Raw genomic sequence first — 21,680 nt, 5'->3', positions numbered from 1 at the left:
GGTTGAAAGGGGTCCCCCACTTGGACTTCTCCCCTCCCAGGGCAATGGGGCATGCCTTGGGCCCAAGGATTCAAGCCCTGCGGATCCTGCCATAAACCTATGCCAAAAGGTGATCTCCGTGACTCCTGTTTGAAGTGCTTAGGGGAGTCGCACCAGACAGATCACTGCAGGATCTGCAAGGGATTTCACTCTAGAAGTAGGAAAGAGAGGAGTATTCAGCTCAAGCACATCCTCATGGAAGTAGCTCTCCACCCACAGCTGGCTCACCTGGACCCGGCACCTAGCACCTTGGTGCGCAGAGCTCCGGCCTCGGTCAGAGAACCCCCAGCACCGAAGAAGGGCTCAGCACAGAGGGATTCCCAGCATAGACACTCGCCAGCATCAAAACCAGTTGGCACCGCTCCCATTCACCGGTGTCACACAAGAAACAGAGAAAATCTGACAGAGGGCGCATGCCCTCAGTGCGGGCAGTGGGGAAAGACACAGGCTCAGTGCACCTGGCACAGGCATGCCCAGCACCGGAGCTGGCACCGGCACCATTGACTTTGGTCCCACAAAGGGCACTATCGAGTCCGGTGCTGATGGACTCACCTACCAGGGAGAGTCAAGTGGAGGAGTTAGACCTTCCCACCTCCACACCCCCCAGACACGTTCGAGGTGGCAAGAGACCTGATAGCCATGATGGCACAGAAGTCCCCCACCAGAGTGGAGAGAGCACCATACATAAGACCTCTGGCATCGCAGAGTACAGTGCCATCTAGAGGCAAACCCGCTATGATGCGGCACCGGTTGTCTTTGCCTCGGTGCCAATCCCCTGCACCATCGCACTTGGCACTGCTGTGGTCTCCATGTTCGGAGTCATGGTCATCAGACTCGAAGGCTGAGTCCTATACCTCCAAACATAGCAGCACTGGTCAGAGCGGCATACCATCAGGTCCAGGAGTCTCACTCCAGAGGTCCCTACTCAGTCACTTGGGACAGCAAAGCTGCCTTTACACCGCAGCAAAAGGTACCATCACTCAGCACCGAGACCAACATCAGCAGAGAGACTGAGCCATCAGCAACTGCTGGCGTGGGGCCCAGCACCGAGGCTGTTCCCAGTACCGAGGCTGATCCTGGCACTGGCCAGGATATCCTGGAATGGGAGGATGTCCGTAACCTGGATGGCCAGGAGGGCAACACATTTCCTAGGGCCTCCTCCTCATCTTTCCTGGATGAAGCAGTAGCAGGAATATCAGCTATACAAATCCCCATGGACAATAGGGCTCACCAAGAGCTTCTGAGAAGCGTGGTCCAGAATTTAGGGCTATAGGCGGAGGAGATTTTAGTCAGTGGACCCAATGGTGGACATTTTGACGCCAGAGAGACACTCAAGGGTGGCCTTACCACTGATCAAAACCATCCAGACCATAACAAAAAATCTGTGGCAAACACCAGCCTCTATCCCCCCCACAGCCAAGGGGATAGAGAGGAAGTAGTTCACTCCATCTAAAGGCTACGAGTACCTCTTCACATATCCACAAGCCAGTTCATTAGCGGTAGCCGCAGTGAATGAAAAGGAGAGGCAAGAACAACAAGACCCGATGCCTAAATCAAAGGATTCAAAAAAGCTGGACCCCTTCAAGAGGAAGGTCTACTCCATTTGGGGGCTTCTGCTCCATATCACCAACCAACAGGCGATTCTCAGTAGATACAACTTCAACTCATGGGACACGATGCTGAAGTTCAAAGAACTACTCTCAGCCAACTCCAGGACAGAATTTAAAGCAGTTGTGGAAGAAGGCAAGGCAGTAGCAAGAACATCTTTGCAGGCCACACTGGATGCAGCAGACTCAGCAACAAGAACCATGTCATCCACAGTCGCCATGAGAAGGTGTTCCTGGCTGCAGGTGTCAGGTCTCCCACCAGAGGTCCAAAATATGATACAGGACTTACAGGGATGTTTTGGAGCAAATGGATGCCGAATTCCACAGCCTCAAGGATTCTAGGGAAACTGAAATCTCTGCAGCTCCACATGCCCTTCACGGAAAGAAAACATTTTGAGCCCCACCCTAGCTAGAGATTCTACCCTGTTCAACCCAGACAGGACTACCCTAGGAAAAGGGGAAGAAACAATAGGCACAGGACACCTCAATGGCCCAATCAAGGCCGTGGATCAACAAGGCAGTCCTCTGGCACTAAACAAACTTTTTGAGGGTGCACCCAAGGATGGCACTCCAGGTCAGTTATCTGATCTTTCTCCCTGTTTCCTGAACCATCTATCCTATTTCTATCATGCCTGGGCTCAGATAACATCAGACAAATGGGTACTGTGCATGGTAGAGGTGGGATACTCCCTCCAATTTTGTTTCTCCCCCACCCATCACTTTTCCCTGTCCCTCTTCAAGGACCCCTCTCATGAGCAACTTCTTATACAAGAAGTGCAGGAACTGCTAAAAACTGGAGCAGTAGAGGACATCCTGCAGGACCTGAGGGGAAAGGGTTTTACTCCAGATATTTCCTAATCCCAAAGACCAAAGGAGGTCTCAGACCCATCTTGGATCTACAGAATCTCAAAAGATTCATGAAGAAACTGAAGTTCCGCATGGTCTCCCTGGCCACAGCCACCCCTTCCCTAGATCTGGGGGGCTGGTATGTGGCCATCAACCTGAAGGACGCCTATTTTCATATATCAATAGTATCATCCCACAGAAGATTCCTCAGATTTGGAATAGGCTGCACTCATTACCAGTTTATGGTCCTCCCCTTTGGCCTCTCGGAGGCCCTGAGAGTGTTCACCAACTGTATGGCGGTTATTGCCAACTTTCTAAGAATACGCCAGGTACAGGTGTTTCTATATCTTGACAATTGGCTGGTCAAGGGCCGCTCCAAGGAGCAGGTAGAAGAGCATGCTTCCACACCATTTGCTCCCTTATAGAGGACTTCATCCGTTTTCTTACCACGATGGTGCGGAACGGTCTGAAACTCCTTGGCCACATGGCATCCTGCATGTACGTGGTCCAACATATGAGATTGCGACTCAGACCTCTTCAGTCATGGCTAGCATCAATCTATCGACCTAACAGAGACAGATTAGACAAGATGATCTCTCTCCCCCCTCAGGTCCTCAGATCACTTCAGTGGTGGCTCAACCCTCAGCTAGTATGCTCAAGGGTTCCATTTGCCACACCACAGCCTTCGGTGTCCCTTGTTACAGATGCTTCTGCACTGTGGTGGGGAGCTCATGTAGGGTTGCTAAAGACTCAAGGCCTCTTGTCCCCAGCAGAGCTACTGCTTCACATCAGTGTCAGGAAACTGAGAGAAGTTCATTTAGCTTGCCAAGCATTCCAGCCTCACCTGGAAGGCAGAGGCATATCCGTTATGATGAACAATACTACTGCGATGTTTTATATAAACAGAGGGGGGAAGCATGCTCCTCTCCCCTGTGCCAGGAAGCCCTCAAACTGTGGGACTTCTGCATCGCCCACTCCATACACCTGGAGGCATTTTACCTCCCTCAATCTCAGAATCAGCTGGTGGACCATTTCAGCAGATCTTTCAGCAACTATGAATGGTCCATTTGCCCAGATATCACAAATAACAATTTCCAACATTAGGGGGCTCCCCAAGTGGATCTGTTTGCAACACAAATCAACAGGAAGTGTCACTAGTTTTGTTCCTTCCTGAATCACAGTCTGGGACTGATCACGAACATGTTCCTCCTCCTGTGGAACACCACTTGTTTTATGCATTTCTGCTGTTCCCACTCATCCACAAGATCCTACTCAAGATAAGAAGGGAAAGGACATCCATCATATTGATAGCCCCAGCTTGGGCTCAGCAGCACTGGTATACAACACTGCTGAAGCTTTCCATGGCCACCCCGATGACTCTGCCATTCATGCTGGACCTGATCATGTAGGACCATGGTCACTTGCAGCATCCCAACCTAGGATCTCTCCTCTTCACAGCATGGAAGCTGTGTGGTTAAATCCTATGGCAAATTCTCCTTCTTTCTGCCTCCTCTCTAAGTGTAAGATCTCCAACAAAGGTGCAGCTGGGGAACAGAGTGGGAGACGGTTCTCTCAGGACATCTAGGAAGCACTGAGCTTCTGAATTGCACGGTAAAGAGAAGACCCCCAATGCTTTTCTGGGAGGCCTAAGTCACCGGCAAGTGGCTCTCTCTACTGATAGCCTCTCTACTGAATGCAGCAGCTCTGGAGCAGGCAGAGATCCAAAACTGGAACTCCAGCACAGTGCTTCCACTCCTGGGTCATCAGGAAACTGAGCCTCTTGCAACTGAGACATTTTTTGTGCCCTGTTGCCAGTGGCAGATGCATGGAGCTAGTGCCTCAGATACAACTACATTCAGCCGTGGGCCAGAGGAGCTATTGCCTCCAATACAAGGGTGCTGAGAGCTGTTGAATGGGGGAATGTTCCAGTGAAAACTGAAGGGAATAAAGCCCTGCCTGACCCCATGGCCCATGATAGTTGGGGAAGTTGCCTGCTCTCTGCATGGCACAACAGTGTTCCTGTCCACTCGCATGAAATATTTAGATGCTTAGAACAGGGATTTGGGAATCAGGAATCCAGGATTCCAGTCCCAGCTGTGGCAGGGGAGTTTGGCATGGTGGGTTAGAGTGCCAGGGACTTAGATTGTAACTGTTTGAAGGAGGAACCATGGCTTTATTCTGTGTTTCTAGAGCACCTTGTACTTGTTCCATGACTGAGACTCATAGGTGCTACTGCAATATAAATACTACTACTACATCAGGACTCCTGGGTTCTAGTACAAACTTCTCCCCTTTACTTTGTTTGTTCTTGGACAAGTTTCTGCCTCTCTATGCCTCAGTTTCCCTATGTGTACATTGCAGATTATACTGATGTGTCATACAGGAAGCTGTGATGCTGAATTAATCAATGTGTGTAAAGCACTTTAAGGTCCTAGGCTGAAAGGGCCTGGAGAAGAGTAGAGCATTATTGTTGCGGGGCTTAATAGGAGCGTGTCCCAAATAGAAATTCATGCTGTATGGAGCTCATTTGTTGTTGGAGACGGAGATGGTTTGCTTTGCTGAGCCATTATCTTTTCATGCTGTGTGTGCTGCATACCTGTTACATTTTATATCCAAAACCACCAATATCATTGGCAGGTTCTTCAAACTGCAGACTATATGATGTCCTAAACAATAACTGCATGTCCCAGAAGCCAGGTTCCTCTCTTCTCATGTAACTCTCGAGCCATTTGTTCTCTGCACAGTTGCCCATAAAGCTATCATTTTTCATTAGCAGCATTATCTATGAAGGGATCAGTGCAACTTTTCTCTGGGGGGGAGGCAGAGATAATACAGAGATAACACACAACTATGGTGCCTCCTTTCACTTGTGTGCATTACAGTGCCACATCATTCCCCTGATTTTTGCCTCCCCCAGTCCAATGGGTGGCACAGACACAGTGCTTTCTGGAGCCTCATCAGGGAAAGCGGAAAGGTCCGAAATAGGCTTGACCCAGATTCGTAAAATCACTACAGGGAGAGACCACTGCAGAATATTTGTCTGGCTACCCATCTGTCTGTCTGTCGAAATACTTACACAACACTGTCTCTGTGGCACCCAAGTGCCTTGTTATCTGTGTTCTTCCTTAGCCAGTTGCATCAGCTGGGTCCCTGCTTCCAGGTCCAGTGGAAGCTGTTGGCAATTCGCACACCTGTCCCTGCCCCATTAATGAGCCAGTTTTCATTTATCCTTTCCCCTCAGCCCACTCAAAGTCCATGATGCACCCTCAGTTTTGGTGAGTGGCATGGCTTAGGTTGTGATGTGTGTTGTGTCGTCTGGTGTGTGACCTTCCACCATCACTAGGAGGGACTCAAGGGCTCTCTAGTGTTTCTGCAGAATAGATGGTGGCAGTCAGGGCAGCCAGTGCTTAAAGTGGTCTGAAAAAGGTGGAGGTCTATCGTTTTCTACAGAAATGAAAGAAACATCATATCTGCCTGACCCTCCTAATATCAGGTCTACCTGAGCCCCACCTCTGCTTCTCCTGGGATTCTTCGCCCCCCCCTCTCCTAGGTCTGGGGGCTGCAGTGGGGTCCCCTGTCCCCTTCTCGGGTTGGGTATTGTGGGAGGGAAAGGAGAGAGGCAAGGGAAGGAGAAGAAGAGCCTTTCCCTTAGTCACAGGAGGGGAAGGAAAGAGCCAAGGACTCTCAGCATCTGTCCTCTATTTGCTCCCTCTACCCCACTCCCACAGCAGCTCTGATTGGCTGTTTACACCTCAGGAGGCAAGGCAGTGAGGAAAGCAGCCAATCAGAGGGGTTCATCTCTTCTCCCTCACAGCAAGGCTGAACTGTGGGCCCCTCAGCCACCTGAGCTGAGCTGTAGAAATGTTGGGTGTGGGTCTGGAGCCCATGATTTCCCCAGGTGAACATTGAGCACTGAAGGCAGCAGAATGCAGCACCATGTCTCTTATGGGGGTTGTGGTCAAGGCACTGAAGCGCAGCACAGGGTTATACCTTTGGGAGCCGGGTGCAGGAGGTTGCTAGGGGGAAGAACCGTACACCGCAGGGTGAGATTCAGAGGGCACAGGGTACCCTGTAAAGGCCTGAGGCAATGGGGGTCATGTTAACCCAAGCACTCATATAGCCAGAGAGCAATGTCCATTGCAGACACTTAGCTAGTGACTTGGCAACACTGCTGAGGATCAGCACTGGATGTCAGCGTATATTGCAGGAGTCCTGCTTCCCTGTTGACTCTCATGATGCTCTTTTTAGCCCCTGGTTTCAAGTTTAAGTGCATGCACCACCCTGGGGAATGTTTCCTTTGTAATGTTCTTTCTTTTCTTTCCTGTTCTTTTCCTTGTAGGGAGGAGTGAAAGTCCTAATCACAGGCCCATGGCAGGAAGCCAGCAATAACTACAGCTGTCTGTTTGATCAGATCTCAGTGCCTGCGTCTTTAATACAGCCTGGGGTGCTGCGCTGTTACTGCCCAGGTAAGGTATGCCCATCTCTCACAGCTGGTGGTACAAGGTCAGGCCCGTGCTGTGTGAACTCAGCTCAGCCAGTGGGGCAAAAAGGATTAGGAAACCATGTCCTGGATTCTTCCCCTTGACTTGGACACTGTACTGTACGAGCCTAATCAAACTGAGCGCAAAGTGTGTGTTTTTCCCAGCTTTCTGAACTGAATAGGGGAAATGACTGACACTTAGTAAATGTTCTGGGGTGCAGCAGGTGGAAGGTGGGATGATGGAGGAGATGCACTCCCAGGTCATATTACAGAGCAATCACAACAGCTATGGACTTGTACCAATAGCTGTGGAGTTGCATGTACAGTGCAGCGGCTCTGTGAACAATCCTGTGAGCTCAGTTCTGCTCTCTTGAGCTGGGTAGCACCATGTTAGAGGTCCCTCTCATTCTTTGTGTGTAGGGAAGGAAGCTTGCAAGAAGTGGAAGCTTGGACATATGACTAGGGAGGAGTATAAAATATTGCTTGAGCCTGCGGGGGTGAAATCAGGAAGGCCAAAGCACAATGAGTAGCAAGGGACGTGAAGGGTAACAAGAAGGGTTTCTACAGGTATGTAAGGAACAAGAAGGTCACGGAAAGTGTGGGCCCCTTGCTGAATGGGCGAGGCAACCTAATGACATGATGATGTGGAAAAAGCTGAAGTACTCAATGCTTTTTTTGCCTCTGTCTTCATAGACAAGGTCAGCTCCCATGCTACTGCACTGGGCAGCACAGTACAGGGAGGAAGTGAGCAGCCCTCAGTGGTGAAAGAACAGGTTCAGGACTACTTAGAAAAGATGGACATGCACAGGTCCATGGGGCCAGATGCAATACATCCGAGGGTGCTGAGGGAGTTCGCTGATGTGATTGCAGAGCCATTATCTTTGAAATCTTGTGGTGATCGGGTGAGGTCCCAGATGATTGGAAAAAGGCAAACATAGTGCCCATCTTTAAGAAAGGGAAGAAGGAGATCCAAGGAACTACAGACCAGTCAGCCTCACCTCAGTCCCCAGAAAAATCATGGTACAAGTCCTCAAGGAATTCATTTTAAAGCACTTGAAGGAGAGGAAGGTGATCCGGAACAATCAACATGGATTCACCAAGGGCAAATCATGCCTGACCAACCTGATTACCTTCTGTGATAAGATTACTGGCTCTGTGGATGTGGGGAAAGCAGTGGACATGTTATACCTTAATTTTAGCAAAGCTTTTGATGTGGTCTCCTATAGTAGTCTTGCCAGCAAGTTAAAGAAGTATGGGTTGGATGAATGACTGTAAGGTGGATAGAAAGCTGGCTAGATCTTCGGGTTCAATGGGTAGTGATCAGTAGCTTGATGTCTAGTTGGCGCTGGTATCAAGCAGAGTGCCCCAGGGGTTGGTCCTGGGGTCGGTTTTGTTCAACATCTTCATTAATGATCTGGATGATGGGGTGGATTGCATTCTCAGCAAGTATGCGGATGTACTAAGCTAAGGGAGTGGTAGATATGCTGGAGAGTAGGGATAGGATACAGCGTGACCTAGATAAATTGGAGGATTGGGCCAAAAGAAATCTGATAAGGTTCAACAAGGAGAAGTGCAGAGTCCTGCACTTAGGACAGAAGAATCCCCTGCACTGCTGCAGACCGTGGACCACCTGGCTAAGCAGCAGTTCTGCAGAAAAGGACCTTGGGGATTACAGTGGACAAGAAGCTGGATATGAGTCAACAGTGTGCCCTTGTTGCCAAGAAAGCTAATGGCATATGGGGCTGCATTAGTAGGAGCATTGCCAGCAGAATGAGGGAAGTGTTTATTCCCCTCTATTCCACACTTGTGAGGCCACATATGGAGTATTGTGTCCAGTTTTGGGCCCCCCACTACAGAAAGAATGTGGACAAATTGGATAGTCCAGCAGAGAGCAACAAAAATGATTAGGAGGCTGGGGCACATGACTTATAAGGAGAGGCTGAGGGAACTGGGCATATTTAGTCTGCAGAAGAGAAGAGGGGGGATTTAACTACCTGAAAGAGCGTTCCAAAGAGGATGGAGCTAGGCTGTTCTCAGTGGTAGTAGATGACAGAACAAGGAGTAACGGTCTCAAGTTGCAGTGGGGGAGGTCTAGGTTGGATATTAAGAAAAACTTTTTCACTAGGAGGGTGGTGAAGCACTGGAATGAGTAACCTTGGAAGGTGGTGGAATCTCCATCTTTAGAAGTTTTTAAGTCCCAGCTTGACAAAGCCCTTGCTGGGATGATTTAGTTGGGGTTGGTCCTGCTTTGAGCAGGGAGTTGGACTAGATGACCTCCTAAGGTCCCTACCAACCCTAATCTTCTATGATTCTGTGTCAGGCTCCTTCCTGACAGCTCTTCATCAGATGAGATCATCACTTCTCTCACTCTTTGATTCAAAAGAGGACAAAACCTTGACCTCTACATAGGGCTAACCTTGAAGGATTTCAGTTATTGCCTGACTTGGGGTCAGGCAGGAGAGATTGAGGAACGTCCATCACACTTGCACTCTGCACTGGCTGCCAGATCATTCCCAGGTGAATTATTTACTCTGTCGTTCATTAGTCACTTTCTTTGTACCCTAGACACCATATATGATGATTAAACCTAAATTCAAATGTTTGCTGGGTTGGGGTCGAGCCCCTTGTTGATATGAGCACCCTTACATGATCCTGTAGTTTGCCTTGGTCTTAGCCACTGCAGAGGTGAAAATACAGATTTCACAATAAGGTTTCCACCTTCAACCCAATACCTTCCAGTTAAGTAGATTTGTCAACCTATAAATCCTCTGAAGCTGCAATGCCTCCTTTCTGTGGCCTGGGCTGTTTCCCCATTTCTGCATTACAGATTGTGCCCCCTTGCTTCACCTGGGTAGCATTTATCTTAGATGAACTCACTGCATCTTCCTCTGGCTCTAACAATGACAAAGCTGGATAAACAGACTGGAAAATCAGAGTATGATTTAATCAGAAAAACACAATGGTTAGTCCTAGAACGCAACTACTTCCACTTCAAGCTGGGAAGCTTTAATGTGAAGCAACAGAGATAGAGACAAATAGATTGAATACAAATAATAAAAAAGTTAATTGGAAAAGAGCAAATCCATGTTTTAAACCCTAATAGCAAAGTATAGATTAAATATGTGCTGCAAAATGTCCAAACCACCCAAACCAGTACTGTTTTATGCTTGTTCAGGGCAAGAGATCAAGAAGAAAAAAAGAAAAATATTCAGCAAGTGAAAAGACACAGAAGATATTAAGGGCACTGATTGATTAAGAAATAAAGTATAGCAAAGCAAGTGTCTGCAGAAGGAAATTAAAAACTGGCAAGACAAAATATCACCATCATGACCAAGATAGTATCTGAGAGATACAACTTCCAGGTCATTTGTCTTCTGCATTAAATTAAAAAAACGATCAAGCAATTGAGTTTAAAAGATCACAAGAACTTATGGGAAAATTAGTCTCTGAAGACTTCTGTAGTTTAAGAAATATTAATAATAATTGCCCCTTAGATGCACTTTCCCTCTTCTAAGCACTCTACAAACATTAATTAATGAATCCTCATAATACCTCTGAGGGGCAGGAAAATATTATCATCCTCATGGTACTGATAGGTCAGCTGAGGTAGAGCGTTCATGTCTTATTGAAGTCAGAGATGTAATTCAGGTCAGAGCCAGTGTAACCTTTGGGTGGACTAGAGTTCACTTCATTGCCCTTCTGCAGTTCCTTTAAAAAACCCAACTCCCATGGAATAGCAGTTGAAGACCCAGAAATTCAGTCTTTAAGGATTTTCAGCAAGGATTGCACAGGGTCAACCTCCCCACATTCAAGTCCCAAAAAGAACAAAAAGGAATTAACTTAATTTAGTACCAACTTTATATATCTTATGATAAAGAAACATTAATAGAAATAATAATAATAACAACTTAAATTTTACAGAATAACATGGCTATTTTATAATTCACATACATTATCTTACCAGTTTTACATAAACATAAATAAAGAAAACAAATTAAATTTAAACAGATCAGTCCCCACAGAAACACAGTGAGAAGAAATTCAGAGTTCCCAGTGCTTAGGTTGAGTTCACTTGAGTCTCAGTTAGAGTCTTCGATCAAGTCTGCTGAGTCAAAAACAACATCTTCCCTCCACTTGGCTTGTAGGAATCTACAGCTGGAATCCATGCAGACTTCTCCTCTTCCTCTGCTGGCATCACTAAGCTAACTGATTAACCAATCAGTTAAGTATATAGGTTTAAAAAAACAAAACCCTGTTTACAAAAAAATATAAAACTGAAAATAGCAAAATATAAATGACTCTTTCACCATTATCACATTTAAAGAGAAGTTGGTGAATCTAGTTGAGACCATTTAACTAAAACAGTTTGGCTGAAAAACAAACAACATTCAAAGTATACAATTAAAATAAAAAATTATTTTTCCTGGCAGTGTTAATGATAGAAAAGGGAAGGTTAACAATATCACTAACCTGCTGTAAAATGCTTCAGAGTGAGGGAAACCAGTCTGCTTTCTGCTCCTGGGCTCAGCTTCTCCCCCCTCACATGGAGCACGGGTCGCCTTTTGCAAAGCAGCTGGCCTCCTGACTGCTTGCCCTCATGAAGCCTGGCGTCTGACCCCAAGGTTGTCATTTATACCTGAACAAGGTGGATATAAACAAAATCAATGGAAAACTTTCCTCTCTCTCATACTGGTGATGGTGTGTTGCCCTCAAGTGCACCAGGTGCAAGGCAGTAGAGAACTGAGCACAGGTTTTTATTCGGTTTCCCAAATCTATGCGGTTAGTTTGGGAGTATAACAAAGAGTCACTGACAACACTTTAAGATGAGTTATATCCAGCATGGAGAACTATTAATTAAGGCTGTTTAGGGGTCATCAGTCATGCTTCTGCGATTTTAATCACTCTGAATGACCTGGACAGAGCCCTGCTGTAATGTGTATACTTTTCCTAAGGGCAACATAACTGGGTAAGTCATAAATCTAGAGAGTGACATGAGGGACGCGCCAATTAATTAACTGCTGTTTTGCAATTAATTAAATGCAGTAAGTTACACACAAAATCTTGAAATGTGAATTCTTCTAGGCTTGGACAATTTCAGAAGGGAGCTGAGAATTAGAGTAAATTGCTTGATCAAAATCCCTAGATCCCCAGCAAAGCAGATGAAAGTAACACCTACCAGGAGGGTTTTTCCACTGTGGTGACGGTGTCCTGTCTAAACTATGATGTCAATGGAGCAGGCCCCTCCATGGCATAGCTAGAATGGCAATGGCAATATCAATAGACAGCTATTTTCTAGATGCATATTTAAAACCACATTAGGCCCAGGTCCACAAAGATTGCTGTGGCTTTCTGTGTTGAAATCATGGCTGGCAGTGCATCTTTTCTCTGTGGTATGTTCTCTGTGGTATGTCAAGCTGCCTATCAGCAAGGGCATTCAGCACTCAGGAGGATTTTCTTTTGAATATGTAGGTCTGAGCTGTGCTGATTAGCTTCTCTCACTCTGTGAGTTGTCTTGCCAGATTAAGCAAGTGGTTTAATAGGGGCACTGGATCCAGTCCAGTACTGCTTACTCAGACAAAACTCCCAGTGAAGTACATGGATGGACCGATTCTGTCCTTCATGAACACAGATGGAGGACTGACCACCATGTTCCTAGTCAAAAAACCAGGAAGATCATCAGGATCACCTGCCTTTCTCTAGACCTCTTGCCCAGTCAGCAAGGAAGCATCAGCCCTCAGCATCTTTCTTCTTTTATTCAGCAGTTTGTTCGTATTTAAAATTTCTATATACATTTTATATGTAATAATAGCAAATAGCATACCAGGGAGGCTGTCCTCACATGTACAAAGCTATTCTGTTACTATAACGGAGACATCCCAAAGTATGCATAGGGGACCTTCCGTGTATTGTAGGAGCTGCACCATTGTGTGTGTTTTGTCTCACAGATTATTTGAACAGTAGTTTGGAGAGCTGATGTGCATTAGTAAATTCGTATCCCAGTTTTCATTTAAAAGCCTTGAATTAACTAGTTTAAAAATAATTTCTTAAGGTTTTTTATTTTAACATAAAACATTAAACATTAACTGGAACCAGGAGCTGTCTCTACTGTCTCTCTACGTCTCCCATGGAGATGTCATCGGTTCTGTACCTTCTCTTTGGTTTTAATCGGGTATGGCACTTTCAAGATCCTGGCATAGGCTTTTTATGGCCTTGCACTGGAGCTTGGTATTTGGCTTGATGTGCATGAAAAAATAACCTCACTGTAGTGCCAGAGGGAAGTTTGGGATAAAATAGTTCTGAGTTATTTATTACTCTTTTAATCACTCCAACCTACGTGTAATCTGTGTCTTCTGACAATGGAGTCTGTAGGTTTAGTTCTGTAATCTACAGCATATCTCCAGTTTGGATAATCCTGATAAACATCTCTGACTTTCCAGCTGTGTAAAGCACAGAAACACATTGTTCTCCTCTCTCCCCCCCCTTTGCAGATGACGGGAGTTGTAGAACAAATCTGAATCATGCATTCCTGCAGAGAGATCCCTGTTCTTACCACTTGTTCTTTGTTTTTAGCTCATGATACCGGGCTTGTGACTCTGCAAGTTGCCTTCAACAATCAGATCATCTCCAACTCCGTGGTGTTTGAATATAAAGCCAGAGCTCTACCAACCCTGCCTTCTTCCCAGCACGACTGGCTGTCCTTGGATGGTAAGGAGTATGTTCAGTGTTCCTTAACAAAGGTTACCACTCATGGGTCCTGTGGAGTATAGAGAACAGCCCCTGGTGTGGGGGTGTGGGGAGGAGTTGAGTCTTAGCTGTGCTGAGATTCACTTGCTCATTGTTCCCATATTATTCCATTTCAGAGAACATTTGCTGAAATTTTTCATTGTCTTTTTGGTGTGAACAAAATGTTTATCTGGGGAACCTGTGGCCCAAACTCTGATCCATTTGAGGTAGTGGTGGTGGGAGAAGGATACTTCCTCTGTAATAGAAGACTGACTGTTCCAAAGAAAGGGGCCTGACCAGTCACCACTGTCAGGGCCAGCCCCACCTCCAGGTGTCCTACTCCTTCTGTCAAAACTCTGAGTTTCGTCTTGTCAGGAAAAATTCTAAACTGTAACATTTGTTCCCCCTTTTTACACTAAAAAAAGTCAATTTAACTAAACCAATGGTTTTCAATCTTTTTACATTTGCGGATCCCTAAAAAAATTTCAAATGTAGGTGCAGACCCCTTTGGAAATCTTAGACATAGTCTGCGAGCCACAAGTTGAAAATTACTGACCTAAACAAAATACAGATAGGAAGATGGTGTGGCAATGCCTGGAAAGAGAACATCCAAGAGCAAGGTGTGCCTGATCCACATCTTCTGAATGCTTTCAGGATCCACAAACCTGATGGGTACAATCTGTGGTATTTATGGTGTTCAAATCTCACTTTAAAATCATGATTTATTAAACAGAGCACACGCAGATTATGCCCAGCAACTGAGAATCTTGGATACCATTGCAGTTTAATTCTGATGGGCCAGCATAACATATATGAGTAGGGACAAGGTAGGTGTTCTTTGGCATGTATGATTCAAGGACATGCCGTCTTTCTCATAGGTTCTAAGATGTTGTCTCATCCCCCATACTTAGGGGCAATGGTGTATACGCTATAAAATCATTAGTTACTAGCCGGCAATCTGCAGCTGAATCCATCTCTCGTGCCCTGATTTGACTGAGAGAAGAGGTTTTCAGCTGCTATTGAATGCATTCAGGAAGCAACTGGTTTTTGTAAAACATTGACTGCTGGAAGTTTATTCGTTTTCTCTTCAGCTAAGCATTAGGCAAGTTGCCAGCATTAACTAACCGGACAGCTACTTCATTTCCCTTCCTGTCTGTGATTGCCGAAGAGATGTGCCTTCCAGCTTAGGCCCTGGGAGATCTGGGGATAGTAGCTGATTTGTGATAGCAACCTTGACAGTCTGGAAAGGGACCACGTAAAGGTTACTGTTTTTTCATTCTTTATTCATGAGAGAGAGTGTTGATTTGCTGAGGCACGGTGATGTATTCTGTCCAGTCTTAGAAAAGTCATAACAGCAGTACTTGTTGATCCATTCATTTGAGGTGTTTTGTATTCTCATCTAATCCATAGGGCAAAATACCTGATTTAGCAAAATATCTGCTGTTCAAAGAACCAGTAGCTAATAAAGAGAGAGAACTGATTTAAGATACATAAAAGAAGTAAAGGGAGAAGTAGTTTGCCAATATACAGTATATGCAATATCGGAGACTGGAACATGGGAAACAATGAGTTCCTATACTGATTCTGTTAACTCTTTAGTTCAGTGGTTTTCAAACTTTTTTCATTTGCAGACCCCGTAAAAAATTTCGAATGGAGGCGCCAGGGACTCCTTTGGAAATCTTAGACATAGTCTGTGGATCCTCAGGAGTCCATGGACCACAGGTTGAAAAGCACTGGTTTATTCAATTAACCTCATACTATTCTGTCTGCGTGCTACAGATATGGAAATCATTACATAGTTTGCTTTTGGAAATTCACCTTAGAGCCATTTTTATTTGATATTATTTTAAAACATAAAAAAGTTATAATTAAAACAGTCTGAAGTAGAACATGTTTGCTAGCAAGATTGGATGTATAATACACGCACATTGAACATGACTAATTTAGAACTGTTTCAACTCAAACTGCAAAAGCACTTGAACTCAGCCTCAAGTCTGATTCAGACTGACCACACACCAGTGGGAGTTTGTGTTTGGGAATTGTCCATAGAAGCCTTTTACTAGGCTTTTCTGCTCTATCCGGGGAGTCCCAAACTTTATCAGGTTCTTTCTTTATGGTGTATTATGAGTCTGAGCTTGATTGCCTGACACAGTCACATGGGGCAAGTGGCCTAGTATTCCGTTGTGTCTTGTAATGGCTGAGTATATTTTATGGGCACCTAGAGATGATGCTGTTTGATGCATTACAGATAGATCAGATAGATAAAAATGAATGCAAGGGAAAGCTCAGAAGAAACCATTTTCAGTTGCCTTTTGAGAAAGTGGTGTGTGTGTATGTATGTACTGTGATTGAGCTAAGCTCCCAGATCCAGCCAGAAAAACCAAGAAAAGATCATTCCTCTGAACCTGTGTGTGTGATTTTGATGGTCTACAGTTCCCCGTTGTTATAGCAGTGTACTGGTCACAAGTCACTGCGGTTTTTTATCTACCTACCTGCCCACCCACCCACATCACCAAACTATATTGAGTGCCCATGGTTTCAGTTTCTCATAACCCTGTTTTTTTCAAGGGCTACATTTTTTAGGTCTTGTCTGTACTCAGAAGTAACTTCTGGGAAGTCTTGGCAGCACTGGATAGGTGATTTTGATGTTGGGGTATATGTCGAAAAATCCCTTTTTCTGTTGTCAGAATGCAAACATGCTTTATGACCTTTCCTTGTAGAGCTCTACCAATAAAACAGTTTGGGCCCTGGAAATAGCCCTTGATGAGGCGCCACATGTGACCATGTGCCAGAGGGGGAAACTGAGTTTGTTTTTCCCATGTTCTGAGCATTTGAAAATCATGCAATCAGCATGTGCTGTAGATGTTTTTCACTGGGCTGCCTGTTGCATATACATGGCAAGGAGAGATTTGTAGGCAGCAGGCTATTGCTTGTGCCGATGAACTCAGGCAAAGGAGTTGGTTGCTTAGGATTTTGCCATGTGGGAGAGGACTCTGTAGAGTTGTGGAAGGTGCGAGGAGAAGAAGGGCCCCTGCGGGAGACCCACTGTGCTGCACTGAAGGAGTATTTAGTGTCATGGGCAGCTTGGAGCATGCTCATTTGTTTTGTCTGAGTCTGAGATGAATGGCAGCATGCACGTTACTGCTCCGTTGGTGGTGATTCAGCCTTTCCTTTTTGTCTGCACTGTCAGATTTTCTTAGCTGTGTTCATCATCTCTCTTCCTTGGCAGGATGAGTCATGTGTTTCTGATGCGGACATAGGATTTGTTTCTGGGCTTGTCACATTGTCTCTGTTGGCTGCTCTTTTGTGTTTTACTAGATTATCATCATTATGTTGAAATGTGGGGAAAGATCCTACCTCAGTGGTCCCCATAGTGTGAAATCCCCTCACCCCAAGTTTAAGGGGCGCCTGATGCTAACAGCTTCGTAATAGCCGAAGTGCAGGTTCTCAAAGCAGTATTGTTCTCAGCATTATTTATACTGTAGCAATGCCCCCAGGCCTCCATTGGAACCATGGGCTCCACAGCACTGGGAGCTGGACAAGAAGAAAAGCAGAAAAATCACTGCCTCAAAGAACTTAGGCCCAGATTTTTAAAGGTATTTAGGTGTTACTCCACTCAGCATTTCAAGGCCTAACGAACTTAAGGAGTCTGTCTCCATTGCAGCTGGGCATGAGTCTCCCAGCCTGAGCAGACAGACTCACAGTAGCTCAGCTCAACTAGAGCACTAAACACAGCAGCGAGCTCAAGCTGTCAAGCCCATGAGACTCCCTGGCACTGAGCTTGGGTGGCTAGTTTGAGTCTGCACTGGAGCTGCAACAGCCACACTGTTATTTTTAATGTGCTAACACAAGCTGAGCTGGCGTGAGTCTGTCTGCCTGGGCTGAGAGGCATGGTCCCCGCTGCAGTGGAGACAGACCCATTGCCTGATTTTCAAAAGTGACCTAGGCTCCTAAATCCCATGGACTTTCCCCTGGAAGAGGGGAAGGGGGTATTCAACTACAATGGAGCAAGCTGATCATAGGTCAAAAGGGAGCTGCTCAGTAGCACTCAACCTCCATAGTATAATCTACTCCTTATTAAACTATGGAGCATTTATTTTCTTTCTTACCTGGTCTTGTCTTCACTGAGTGTTAACGATCAGGCAGGAGACTAGTTGGAGAGAACTAAATGAGTTGCTGCTGCTTGTCCCTCTTGCTGCAGTGGGAGTTAAATTATTAAGGCTCTGGGGCGCTACAGGTGGGAAGAGGAGATGTTGAGTTCCTTCAGAGGCTAAACATTTACCTTCATTGCCTTGTAAACTTTTCTCCTGGTACAGAATTCCTGTAACTAGGTCAGTAGATCCAAGGTTAGCAAAGAAGGACCTGGTCAGGCTTAAAGGGGAGGAGCTCTCACTGGAAATAGTTCCTAGGGCAAGGTCAGACATGGAGCCAGAACTAAATCTAAACAATGATGTGATGAAAACATGATTCAGGAAAAGGAGGTGCAAAGACAAGAGGGAGGGAAGGAAATGGATAGAAAAGAGCCACAATTATTACACTAAACCTAAGAGTATCTAGAAGTTCAATTTCTCACTAATATCTCAGTTGAAGTTTAGGGCCTGAGGCCAAGCGTGGAAAGAGGGCAGTTTGTCAGACAGCAGGGTTTGAGCACATTGCTGCAGCAAGGGACAGATATGTTCTGTTCAAACAGAAGAAAGAAATTCTAAAACCTCTTAGAGATCTTCCAGCTTTTCTGTTGATCCCAGCACGTGATCTGAGTGAGGTTATCAGAGTTAGTCTTACCAATCACAGGTCGCCATTCTGATTGTTGTACTTTTAATAAAACTTAGTTGTTAAGGCTCACTTATAATGAGCTGAATTATAATTACAGGAAATTGACAGATCAGTCTGTCTTCCTTCTGAGTATAAGCTGTGCTTGCCAGTCTATTAAAAATACCGTGTCTCAGATTCTACCTGTGCCAGATTTTGAATGTGTTTGATTCAAAGGAAACCAGGGAGTGAAGGTTCCCAGTGTCCCTGGCACTTCATTTATGTGCAGAGAGAAGCAGAGCTGTTAAGTGATATAATTTCTCTGAGACTGGCTGAGAAGTAGAGTATCCAAACTATCAATTTCTTGATATTTCATGTTTTCACCAGTCATTAAAAAATGACTGTAATCATGGGTTAGTCAGAATGAGCCTAATTAACCTTGCGTCCGTGGTCAGCATACCCATTTACATGGCTGACACAGTGCAAGAGCAAATGTATTCTTTGGCCTCAGACTTCCAGTAAAATTGAGAAACCAGCAGGGAAAAATGGAAATTGTGAATCAAGGAACCTGAAAGGAGAAAATTTTCAAGGGGAAAAACCCACCTAGGATGGAAGCTTGGGCAAATCTAGCCTTTATTGGCATATGTGTGGATTTAAAGCTCCTGAAACCGTCCAAGAGGCAGACTGTGCTGGAAAGAGCTAGGAAGAGTGGGGAGGAGGATTTGGAGCCTGCAATACCTGCTGCACATATTTGTGACTGAGCACTATAATGTGCAAATTCCTGATTTACTGTGTTTGATGGTCCACAGTATTGGCACTCCTTTCTCTGCAGTTTGTCTTAGATCCCCAGATCTCACTTCCTTGTAATGCATGGACCCTCCAGTGTTGGGTATTGCCACACATGTGTCCTAACACAAGGTACCTGCTGGGACATGAAGAATACCAAATTCAACTGAAACTGCAAGGGGATTTAGGGTGGCAGTTTCCTTATCAGGAAAGTAATTGGGGCACTGGTATTGTAAGGGTCCATCTACACTAAGAAGCTGGATGTCAGTAACAAGCGCCACTGGCGTCTCCTCAGATGGAGTTAATCAGTTTAGCTGCTAGACTAGACAGAGCAAAATCATTTCCAACACTAACAGAAAGAGCAATGGACACGCCTGTTCTATTGAGTTTCTGTTGCACTTCGCCTTGGGATCTGTATGGACCCTAAGGGTTTGTCTTCACTGCAGAGGTAACCCGAATTCTGCACACTTGAGTTGGTCCTCTTGAGTTAGCCTAGCTCAAGGAAGAGAAGCCACATTGCAAAATCAAACTTGAGCTGCTGTGTCCACACTGGAGTTGCACAAGCTCAAATGTGGCACTAAGACTTTTGCGGGCATATCCCATGTTCTTAGCACTGCAGTAAGATGAGCCACTCTATGAATTCTTTCCCATTGAATTGTGTTAGAACTTGTCTGTTCTTTCTGAACATGCGGGGAATTGTGGGAAGGCATCAGAGGATTAGCAGCACTTGAGTGAAGCTAGCTTATATGCATTGTGCAGAGTAATAGTGTTAGCAGCTGACAAGTTGTGCTAATTCGAGCTGTCTGTAGCCTATCCCTCCCCCTCCCCCACCCGGAGAGACCAGCCAATGTGAGTTAAAAGCACCACCACCCTTGAGTTGAGTGATTTTGTGTGTAGTTTGCACTCGAATTAGGGGCAACAGTCAAGTTATAACTAATTAACTTTGCAGTGAAGATGAGCCCTAAGTCATCAGGACCTGGATTTTATGTTTCACTCAGATGAGACCACATCCAGCAGCACCATGGTCCATACCTCCTCTGAGACATTGGTGTAGTACTAATTCAGAGAGAAGAGCACCATCTATTGAACTGCCAACACCACTTCCTGCAGCCCCTGGGCTTTTCTAGGCGGTCTCCTGTTCAATACAACCTGCTGAGCCTCCATGACCTAATAGGAATACAGCCCAAGGAGGTGTGGATGCAGGCTAGCAATATTGTACCATCCACACTACTCAGAGAGACTTTTGTGACTTGGCTTATTTGTCCTTTCCTTAGGGACAAAATGCCAATACCACACACTAGGGTTAGAAGCTAATGCCCAAATTCTCTATCTTGACCTAGAAAAAAAGCCTGTCAGTGAGCCAGGAGGAAATGGATATTGCATGGGAGAGTATAGGCAGGAAATCAGTGGCCTATTCTGTAGTTATCAGGCTACTCATAGTAAAAGTACAGAGTCTGTTTCTTTTAAACTAGTCCAGCACACTAATTTATCTGAAGTCTTTGCATCAGGTACACAGAGTATTTTTATGAATGTGTCATTGTCTCAGTGAAAACCTAAAGAATGAGCAACACTGGGGTGGGGTGAGACTTCCCATAGCAAATTAGACCAAACACAAATGCACAGAGAACTGGGACATCCTACCCTATACCTCCCTCGCAAAATAGGCATCCTAATACAGACAATCCTGATACTGAAAGTAATCTCAAGGAAACTGTAGGCATCTTGTCCTGAAGTATTTAGAGAAGATTCCCCTTTAGCGATGAAGAACAGTGCTCCTGGGTTGCCTCCACTATTCATATTAAAGAACCAGAGTCATCCTTGCTCTGAGGAACCATTCAGTTCATTGGCGTAAGAAAATCCTGACCTGCCAAGCAGTGGTTGGGAAAATGCCTGCTGTGATGAAAAGCTCAGGCACCTGCAGCCATTAATCATCTTTTCGTTACAGAGAAAGGAGGAAGAAAAATTTCAAAATTCCCATTGGCCAGTTCCCTGGGAATACTAGTAAATTTAGATGGAGTCAGTGTAGAAAATGTCTGGGAATGTAGTTTCCTTTGTCCTGTAGCTTGTTTGTGAGTCCAGGGTGCTAGTTAGTGGGCAAACTCAGTTAGAATGCCTTATGAAGTGGAAGTATGGGTTATGTGCTGATATGGGGGGCTGAGAGAGGAGTGGAGGAGGGGGAGTGCAGCAGAGAACAAACTAGGGCATTGCTAAAACCAAAAAAAAAAAAAAAAAAAAAAAAAAAAGGACAGCTGCAATGCAGAGGCCCTTCAGGGAAAAAGATTGAATAATTATACTAACCATGGCTTATCAGAAGCTCTGCCTTCATGCACAATACTCCGAATGCAGCAAAACATCAGTTTATTTACAGGGCCATCAACTTTTCCCAGGTCTTAGAAGAGCAAACACTAGCTTACTAAAATAAAGTCTAAATCTATGTGGATTCATTCCAT

General features: G+C 45.2%; 1 protein-coding gene and 1 long non-coding RNA gene across 2 annotated transcripts in view; one reads left to right on the top strand and one right to left on the bottom strand.

Moving 5' to 3' along the window:
* CAMTA1 (calmodulin binding transcription activator 1) overlaps nucleotides 1–21,680 on the top strand; it is a 938,867-nt gene that overhangs the window by 828,516 nt on the left and 88,671 nt on the right. The window contains exons 9-10 of the mRNA XM_067567040.1: nucleotides 6,832–6,958; nucleotides 13,543–13,677. Of these exons, the coding sequence (XP_067423141.1) occupies nucleotides 6,832–6,958; nucleotides 13,543–13,677 (262 nt within the window). The remainder of the gene's footprint in view (nucleotides 1–6,831; nucleotides 6,959–13,542; nucleotides 13,678–21,680) is intronic.
* On the bottom strand, nucleotides 10,813–11,594 carry LOC137165819 (uncharacterized). Its single transcript, XR_010923501.1, has 2 exons — nucleotides 11,443–11,594; nucleotides 10,813–11,224 (listed from the first exon to the last, which is right to left on the bottom strand). It is a non-coding gene; the product is annotated as an uncharacterized lncRNA (long non-coding RNA).

Source organism: Emydura macquarii, unplaced genomic scaffold (assembly GCF_026122565.2).
Source record: "Emydura macquarii macquarii isolate MOO-44397 ecotype Brisbane River unplaced genomic scaffold, CSIRO-AGI_Emac_v2 contig_2768, whole genome shotgun sequence".
Lineage (NCBI taxonomy): Eukaryota > Metazoa > Chordata > Testudines > Chelidae > Emydura > Emydura macquarii.
The sequence above is the reverse complement of the archived record's forward strand: the minus strand, read 5'-3'. Positions and strand labels throughout refer to the sequence as shown.